Source organism: Jaculus jaculus, chromosome 22 (genome assembly GCF_020740685.1).
Source record: "Jaculus jaculus isolate mJacJac1 chromosome 22, mJacJac1.mat.Y.cur, whole genome shotgun sequence".
NCBI lineage: Eukaryota > Metazoa > Chordata > Mammalia > Rodentia > Dipodidae > Jaculus > Jaculus jaculus.
The window spans coordinates 7,908,643-7,918,132 of record NC_059123.1 but is presented as its reverse complement, the minus strand read 5'-3'; the positions used below and the strand labels follow the sequence as shown (position 1 = coordinate 7,918,132).

Here is a 9,490-nt window from a genome sequence, read left to right as displayed (position 1 = left end):
CAATCACATCTTCCAAGGCTCAGGGGACATTGCAGAAGAGGTGGTGGAAAGAGTGTAAGAGCCAAAGGAAGGGTAGGACTCCTTACAACGTGCTCCTCCAGACACCAAATGGCCTGGATATCCCTGACCTCACAGTGCCTGATACCAACCTAAACAAGACCATCATAAGAGGAGGAAAAGATGATGACATCAAAATAAAAGAGAGACTGATTGAGAGAGGGAGGGGATATGATGGAGAGTGATGTTTCAAAGGAGAAAGTGGGGGGAGGGAGGACATTACCATGAGATGTTGTTTACAATCAAGGAAGTTGTTAATTAAAAAAAGAGAGAGAGAGAAAAAAAAAAAAACTTAGCAGATGGGTGTGCTCAGGACAGAAGGCTCCTCTAACACACCCAGGAGGAACCTGGCCATTGTGTGAAGACGGTTACAAAATGTGTGGTATTCCTCTGAACAAATACCATATATGTTTTTCTAAAAAGAAAGAAAGAGGCTTCCAGATGGGTCACGATGGCGGCTCCGAACCGACACGCACGTAGTTAATCTTGAGACGCGCACCTGTATGATCCGCCTCGTCCCCGTGACCATGGCAGTGACCCACGACGAGGTGGAGATGGAGGACTTCCAGTATGACGAGGACTCGGAGACGCATTTCTACCCCTGCCCGTGTGGTGACATCTTCCCCATCACCAAGGAAGGTTTGGAGAATGGGGAAGACGTGGCAACGTGTCCCAGCTGCTCTCTCATTATTAAAGTGATTTATAACAAAGATCAGTTTATGCGTGGAGAAACAGTTGCTGCCCCTTCAGCCAGCAAAGAATTAGTTAAATGTTAGGAAGCCGTCAGGAAGCCACATCTTGAACAGAGGAATGAACCCCGATGGACATAGCAAGTAGACAGTGACCACTTTGTCACAGGGCAGCTATTTCATGTTACTCTCTCATTCGTGTGGCTCATTTCATCAGCTGCTGAGTTCAGCCGAAAATACAAAAGTGAGCCCCTGGAAATCATGCATAGACCTTGGAATTGGAAGGCTTCCTAATTATTTATCTGAACTTTAAGGAAGATCATTTGGAATCAGTGCTTTCTCATTCTACCAGGTACACCATTGTGATATCTTTTTTTTTTAATTTTTTATAGAAGACATGTTCTTTTTTAATATATTTTTTAAATTTTTTATTTATTTATTTGAGAGAGACAGACACAGAGAGAAAGACAGATAGAGGAAGAGAGAGAGAATGGGCACGCCAGGGCTTCCAGCCTCTGCAAACAAACTCCAGACACGTGCGCCCCCTTGTGCATCTGGCTAACGTGGGATCTGGGGAACCGAGCCTCAAACCGGGGTCCTTAGGCTTCACAGGCAAGCGCTTAACCACTAAGCCATCTCTCCAGCCCGACCATTGTGATATCTTAAACCTGATTCATTATCTGGTAACATCACCAGCTACCTCAGCCATTAAGGTTTTTTAATTTAAAAGATAATATTTTTGACTTGGTTATTACAATGATTAAAATGAGCCCATTCTTTGCAAAAAGAAAGAAAGAAAGAAAGAAAGAAAGAAAGAAAGAAAGAAAGAAAGAAAGAAAGAGAAAACTTGGCAGATATGAGTGGAATAGAGGGCTATAGCTAAGAAGTTTTCCAAGGTGAACACATCAAAAATTGGTCCTGAGTTCTAAGCTCCTTTAAAATGTAGGCAAGGGGTAGGACAGATCACAGCCAGCCGCTCACCTCTGATTACGCCTGCAGGAATAGCGTGGCCTCGGAACACAGCCGCTGTGAACTGATGCTGCATCTCAGCAGCCGGCCGACATCCTTTGAGCCCTGGCCAGGTGGACCAAGGCTTCCTGCCGTGGTGGCTCCCGTTAGAAACAAGTGGGAGAGATGACGTGGCTGTGGGCTTGACTGTCGATACTTCTTAAGCGGGAAAGCACAGCAGTGTTCGAACTCTCTACCCTGTGTGTTTACTCCACTCAAAGTTATCCAGTCTGGGCGTGGTGGTACTTCACTTCAGAGACAGAGGTAGGAGGATCGCCCCAAGTTCGAGGCCACCCTGAGACTACCGAGTGAATTCCAGGTCAGCCTGGGCTACAGTGAGACCCTACCTCGAAAAACCAAACCACCACCACCACAACAAAAATCCAGTGGAGAATTTTTACTTTATTCTGTAAGGCAGAGTGGTGAAGGGGTGAAGAAATATTAGAATGGGGCTCTCCAGATGAAGGAACCATCCAGAACCAAGAATAAACATCCTCTCCTCACAGGAGGGAGCACTGAGGCAATGAGCAGGCTGTTTCATTCTAAAACCTGCTTCTTTCAATGATTCTGTTGCTTCTAGAAAGAAAACACATCCCAGACCGAGCTGGAAGAAATGGCATGTAACAAGTAAAACTTCCAAATGTCGTGCCACGCTTGTAATAAATGGCTGGGGTTCTTCTTTACTGGCAAGATGCCGATGAAGGGGTTACCCGTCTGTCTTGGCACGACCACTTAAGGAGCTAATAATCAGTGTTCACTGCCTGTAAGATTCAACCTTGCCATTGCGTCTCATGGGTGGCTCAGCCATTGTCCCAAGGAGTGGCTAGTGCTGTGTACGCATGTCCCTTAGCTTGTCTCCGTGGAAGATGGCATTTGGACACATTCGAAAGGGAAACAAGAAACTCACAAGCACATTCATTCTATTCAAACAGAATAGGCGGCCGGTGGTTCGGTCTCCGAAAGCCACCCGTCTTGGCTCCTGTTTCCATGGCAGCTGGAGCTGCTCAGCTCTTGGGGCTCCGTGGCACTGCACCCTCTCCTCTGAGGGCATGGGGCAGGATGCCACACGGAGTGCTCTCATCTCATCTACTCATTCTACGCAGGCTCAATACAACTCTTCTTTGGAGTCCCGGCATGGGCACACGCCTTTAATCCCAGCACTCAGGAGGAGGATCGCTGTGAAGCCGCCCTGAGACTACATAGTGAATTCCAGGTCAGCCTGGGCTAGAGTGAGACCCTATCTGGAAAAAATCTTCTTTGGGGCTCAAGAGATGGCTCAGTGGTTAAGGGTTCAATTCCCCAGTGCCCATGTAAAGCCATGTGCACAAAGTGGTGCCTGCAACTGGAGTACATTTGTAGCAGTTGGAATCCCTGGCACACTCGTTCTCTCTCACTCTGCTTGCAAAATAAGTTTTTTTTTTTTTAATTTTTTATTTATTTATTTGAGAGCGACAGAGACATAACATAAGATCTGGGCTGGAAAGATGGCTTAGCAGTTCAGGCACTTGCCTGCAAAGCCAAAGAATACAGATTCCATTCCCCAGGACCCACATGAGCCAGATGAGCAAGGGGGTACATGTGTCAGGAGTACCTTTACAGTGGCCAAAGGCCCTGGTGCACCCAATCTCTCTCTCTCTCTCTCAATGCCTCTTTCTTTCAAAATAAATACATTGTTGGGAGCTATTGCGTTTGCATTGACTCTGAGGTATGTTTGCATTTGGCTTGAAGGATTGAGTTGTGTGGCAATTTGCTTTTCTGGCATTGTGAATTGTGACTTTATTGCTTAGAATGAATTCTTCACTGCTCTGGGTACAACTGAGGAAGAAGTTACTTGCAGGATAAGACTTGGCTGTTCCATTGTCTTTATTTAAATTTCTGTTTTTTTTTTTTTTTTTTTTTTTTTGGTTTTTCGAGGTAGGATCTCACTCTGGTCCAGGCTGACCTGGAATTAACTCTGTAGTCGCAGGGTGACCTTGAACTCACGGCGATCCTCCTACCTCTGCCTCCCGAGTGCTGGGATTAAAGGCGTGCGCCACCACGCCCGGCGATTATTTAAATTTCTGTACTGAGAAGTGGCCAGTACGTGATTGTAAAAGAGGAAAAATTTGTTTTGATGGAAACTTGTGTAAAGGGCACTGGAAATTTATGTAATTGATTAATGATGCTTGGGTGTGTATAAAAGCAAGCGTGGAAAATAAATCGAGGCTTCAGTCCGGACCTAGAGTCCCTGCTGATATCTTTGTCTCTCGTTTTTCTGTTTAATCCTCACTCCCCATCAGGTTCTGTTCAATTTTGCTGGCAGGCTCTGGCAATAAATAAATAAAAATGAAATGAAAGACTATAAGATCTTCATTTCCAGACCAATACATAGCTACATTATGATCCACTCTCCAATGGATATAATTATGAAACCACATATAATTACAAATTCAAGCTTTCATGTTTAAAAAGAGAAAAAGAGGGGCTGGAGGGATGGCTTAGTTGTTAAGGCCCTTGACTACAAAGCCAAAGGACCCAGGTTTGATTCCCCAAGGCCCATGTAAGCCAGATGCACAAGGTGGCATATGCGTCTTGGAGTTCCGTTGCAGTGGCTGGATGCCCTGGTGTGCCCGTTCTCTCTCTCCCACTCTCTGCCTATTTCTCTCTCTCTCAAATAAGTAAATAAAATTTAAAATATATTTAAAAAAAGATTTGCTATTTTACCCAATGGCCATGCTAAAATTAACTGCCCTTCCTCTTTCCATTTCAGAATGAGATGGCTATTTATGAATTCATCCATAATTGTGGAGAAGTTTTAGATGAGTACTTCAGCAGATTGAGCGCACTGGATATAATGTTTAATTTGGATAAAGTACACCTCATTTTGGATGAGATTGTGTTGAACAGCTGCATTGTGGGAACTAACCGGGCAAGAATTCTTGCCCCTCTACTGATTCTCGATAAGATGTCAGAAAACTGAATGGAAGGTTCTGCCAGACGACACAGATTTGTAAGAAATGTGAATGTCATGGAATCTACAGTTCAAAACAATTGGAAAATAGGACAGCCTTTGAAGCATAATTAGGTATTTCCCATAGTTTTAGCTTAACAGAAAATAAACTACATTTTAAAATATGTATAATTTTCTCTTTAAATATATACATATATATATATTTAAAAAAAAAAGAGAAAAAGAGCCTGTTGAAATAATTGTTGCCATGTATCTAAGCCTTTATCACTCCAACTTGTAACCAACGTAAGAAGTTATAAAGGAAAGGTCCTCTCCCTTTCTGCTGCTTGGCCTGCCTCCTGCTGTGGGCTTGACATGGACAGCATATTCTCAGCTTGGTATACGTATGGCAAACCACGTGCAGCTAACGATGACATTTTCTTCTTCCCAAGACCAGCTTTTCTTTTCTTCTTTATCCTCCCCTCTACCTTTCCTCCTTCTCCTTCCTGCTGGAAGTCTGCTCTGGCTGGGCAGTGCTGTGCTCAACGGGCATCCTTCTGCTCTGACGTGACGACGTCACCCGGCCCCGGTGCCCACGTTCTGAGCCCTGGCAGAACCAGAATTCGCTCTTGTTCTCCTTTGCATACCCGGTTGCCGGACGCCACAGAAACCAGGCACATGCAAGCTGGCAAAAAAAAAAAAAAAAGACTTAAAACAGACTGCAGGTGTTGGTTCATTTTTATTTTCCATTTATTATTTTATTTGCCTGGCTTAATTTTCTTGTGCAAGCATTTTGCTTAAACTGAAACAACAAGAGACTTTTTTTTTTATTTAAATTTTTTATTTATTTATTTGAGAGTGACAGACACAGAGAGACAGATAGAGGGAGAGAGAGAGAGAGAGTGGGCATGCCAGGGCTTCCAGCCTCTGCAAACGAACTCCAGATGCATGCGCCCCTTTGTGCATCTGGCTAACGTGGGACCTGGGGAACCGAGCCTCAAACTGGGGTCCTTAGGCTTCACAGGCAAGCGCTTAACCGCTAAGCCATCTCTCCAGCCCCCCCACCTTTTTTTTTTTTCAGACTTGGTCCGAAAAAAGGAAAGAACTTAGCAGGTTCCTGAGATTCAGAGTCACTGGGTGGGGGTGGGCAGGGGAACCCATGACTTCAGAACAGCAGACAGCCCACAGCTTCGATCAGGACCTATGGGGCTGGGGGACACTGTGTCCTGGCTCTGGACGGCTCTTCACGAGGGGATGGCCAGCACGCTGGGTCAGTCACAGCAGAGATACCAATGCTACCTATGTTTTAGGTCATTTGGCCACATTTCTCAGTATCCATGGCAACAGGTTGATCTATTTCCATGGCTGGGTTATACTCCAGGGGAAAAGCGCTACAGTCTGCTCCGCGGGGTTTGCAGACGTACATACCCCAACAGTGATACCCTCGTCAGCCACTGTCAAACAAGGAACTTTGCTGTTTTTAAACCAAACCCTCCCCCCCCCCACCCCCCCGGCCATTCTTCTAGCCTAAGCGCTGTTTCAGGCTTCATTGTAAAAGCAAAGGGACTATCCCGAGTCGTGTACCCACGTTCCTGCTAAGGATGCAACGGAGCTCTAGCTGCGAAACTGCACAAGGGGCAAAATGCAAAACAAGCCGGGCGTGGTGGCACACGCCTTTAATCCCAGCATTCTGGAGGCAGAGGTAGGAAGATCGCTGTAAGTTCGAGGCCACCCTGAGACTACATAGTGAATTCCAGGTCAGCCTGAGCCAGAGCGAGACCCTACCTAAAAAACGAAAAACCCAAATGCTGAACATGACCCCACAGCTCATGCTAAGTTCACGCTGTCCCGTCGTGTGGCACCCGCCCTCGCTGGGCGTCATCTTGGTCAGGTTGCGGAAGGGTTGATGAAAGCACATTAGTGAAAATGTCACTAGTCGGAAATGCTGTGTCCCGGGACAAATCTGGGATCGTCTTCCTTTTGGGAACAGCCAGTCTACAGAGCCTGGGGCAGATGGCCAGCAAAGCAAGTTTTTCCTTCCTTCCTACCCTCCCTTTCTTCCTTCCCTCCCTCCCTCCCTCCCTTTCTTTTTTTCCTTCCTTCCTTTCTGGATTTTATTTCTATTTATTTATTATAGACAGAGAGAGACATAGTGAGAATGGGTGTGCCAGTGTAAGACCCCCAGAACGAGGACCCCACACTCTGCCCGGAAATGGCGACACCCCAAATCACTCACGAGAAACGGTCTTGATGCAAACAGCAAGAGGATTTTATTCCAAGCGCGCTGGGGTCCACAGTCGTACACCGCACAGGGGTAGAGGACTGCAGAGCCCCGAATGCAGGAACGGGACAGGTTTTATAGGGTTTCTAACAAAGCCTGTGCATTAGACCAATCATTTTTTTAATATCAGGAGCCCGCGGGGTGCGAGCCAGTCAGTTTGTGCCACCCCATAGTTTTTAAACCAATTAGTTTAATTTATTCAAGCCCCTCATGGACCAATCATTCTCTTATGACCTTGGTGGTCAGCATTTGCGCAGGTCCTTGGGTGAGGGTAGCAGAGTGTGGTATCAGTTTCCTATGACCTTGGTGGTCAGCATTTGCGCAGGTCCTTGGGTGGGGGTAGCAGAGTATGGTATCAGTCTCCTATGACCTTGGTGGTCTGAGGCAGGTTGCTACGGCTTATGGTGTGGGCTATTAAGGTTTACGGTGCAGGCTATTTACAGAAACCAAATAAGTGGTTCACTTTATTACTCATTTCCCATCCTTGAGGGCTATCTCATGCCCTTTTTACCTAGTTTTATATTAGGAGCGGGCTCTGATATAATGAGAAGAGGGATTCTTTACTTGCTTCCAACAGAGAGTAAAGCCTGGAGTTTGAGGTATGCAGGGGCCCGCTTAAGCTCCCTTTGGAGTGTGATAGTATTTCTGGGCTTCTGAATTCTTGGGCCTTTCACCAGGGCCTCTAGCCACTGCAAATGAACTGCAGATGCATGCACCACCATGTGCACCTGGTCCTATGTAGGACCTGAAGAATCGAACCTGGGTCTTTAAGCTTCGCAGGCAAGCGCCTTAACCGCTAAGCCATCTCTCCAGCCCTCTTTCTTTTGTTAAATTCAGTTTCTGCTCTGTTGATAATGAATGGCCACAAGCTTTGATTGTAGGACTTTATCCCTCCTGAGAGGCAGCGGCCTCCGACCTCTGGTGATTTAGTTTTCTTTTTCTCATACAAGTTTTCTGTGTCATGCTGACTATAAATCAGCAAATTTGCTCTCAAGAATATAGCTTGGGATTAAGAAACATTTTTTTTTGAGACAAGCCCAACAGACTGGCCAATTTTTTTTTTATGAGAGAGAGAATTGGCATGCCAGGGCCTCCAGCTAATGTAATTGAACTCCAGACACATGCACCACGTTGTGCACATGTGCGACCTTGGGTATGCATCACCTGTGCATCTGGCTTACATGGGATCTGGTGAGTCAAACCTGGGTCCTTAGACTTCACAGGTATGCACCTTAACCACTAAGCAATCTCCCCAGCCCTTCTGACGCATTTTTAAATTTATTTTTAGAGACAGAGAGAGAGAGAGAGAGAAGGAGAATGGGCATGCTAGGGCCTCCAGCCACTGCAAATGAACTGTGCATCTGGCTTACATGGGTCCTGGAGAATTGAACCTGGGTCCTTAGACTTCATAGGCAAGCATCTTGACCGCTAAGCCATCTCTCCAGCCCATGACATATTTTTTAAATCAACTGCCAGGGTTCAAGAAATGGCTCTGTGGTTAAAAGTGCTTGTTTAGGGCTAGAGAGATGGCTTAGTGGTTAAGCACTTGCCTGTGAAGCCTAACGACCCAGTTCAAGGCTCCATTCCCCAGGACCCAAGTTAGCCAGATGCACAAGGGGGCGCATGCATCTGGAGTTCATTTGCAGTGGCTGGAGGCCCTGGCACACTCATTCTCTCTCTCTCTCTCCCTTTCTCTCCCTCTTTCTGTCTCTGTCTGTCACTCTCAAATAAATTAATTAATTAAATAAAATAAAAAGTGCTTGTTTACAAAGTATGCCAATCCCTGGCACCTGTGTAAAAGCTAGGCACACAATGGCACAGATGTCCCTGATCCCAATGTGCTCATAATAATCACACAGGTGATTGCCTTAACCGCTAAGCCATCTTCTCCAGCCCATCGAGGTAGGGTCTCACTCTAGCCCAGGCTCACCTGGAATTAATTCACTATGGAGTCTCAGAGTGGCCTCGAGCTCACGGCAATCCTCCTACCTCTGCCTCCTGAGTGCTGGGATTAAAGGCGTGCGCCACCACGCCCGGCTAAGAAAATTATTTTAAACCCCCATAAGGATCAATGATTTAAGCTGGAGCAAAGCTGGCTGGTGACCTCCAACAGCATCACAAGTTCACTAACTGATTTTAAGCGTCTGTTACCACAGATGAGGATGGAAACAGCTGCTGTTCTTGTCATGCTTTTCACTAAATGTTTCAGACATGAGTTACTCTAGTTTAAAACGCACATGGTTACTTCCATGTTTGTATCAATAAATCCATAGTACTAGAAAGAGGGACGCTCATTTTATGGATGAGTAAGGACAAACACCAGCTCTAAGGCCATCCTGTTTAATTTGTACATATAGACACAAGCAAGTTTTAATCGATTGGTAAGCCCTCATCTTCCTCCTTCTCCTTCTTCATCTTGTTTTTTTTTTTTGGGGGGGGGGGCCTTCTTCCAGACACTGCCGGAAGGGGATTTATGGCTCAATGACTGTTGAAAAACACCCAGGAGAACAAAGCTAATGCAAGACC

At 45.9% G+C, this 9,490-nt stretch overlaps 1 protein-coding gene and 1 non-coding gene across 2 annotated transcripts; both read left to right on the top strand.

Annotated features, from left to right (window-relative positions):
* Positions 1 to 357: 357 nt before the first annotated feature.
* LOC123456451 lies at positions 358 to 468 on the top strand. The gene has a single exon (XR_006634548.1). It is a non-coding gene; the product is annotated as a small nucleolar RNA SNORA11 (small nucleolar RNA).
* Positions 469 to 584: 116 nt separating this feature from the next.
* Positions 585 to 833, top strand: LOC101606403 (DPH3 homolog). The gene is made up of 2 exons (XM_004664433.2): positions 585 to 696; positions 769 to 833. Exons 1-2 carry the CDS (start codon positions 585 to 587, stop codon positions 831 to 833), a joined length of 177 nt encoding a protein of 58 aa, XP_004664490.2.
* Positions 834 to 9,490: the final 8,657 nt, after the last annotated feature.

Coding starts and splice junctions, on each gene's coding strand:
- LOC101606403 (XM_004664433.2), top strand. CDS start 585: ATGGCAGTGACCCACGACGAGGTGGAGATGGAGGACTTCCAGTATGAC. Junction 697..768: donor CTTCCCCATCACCAAGGAAG/GTTTGGAGAATG, acceptor TTTATAACAAAG/ATCAGTTTATGCGTGGAGAA.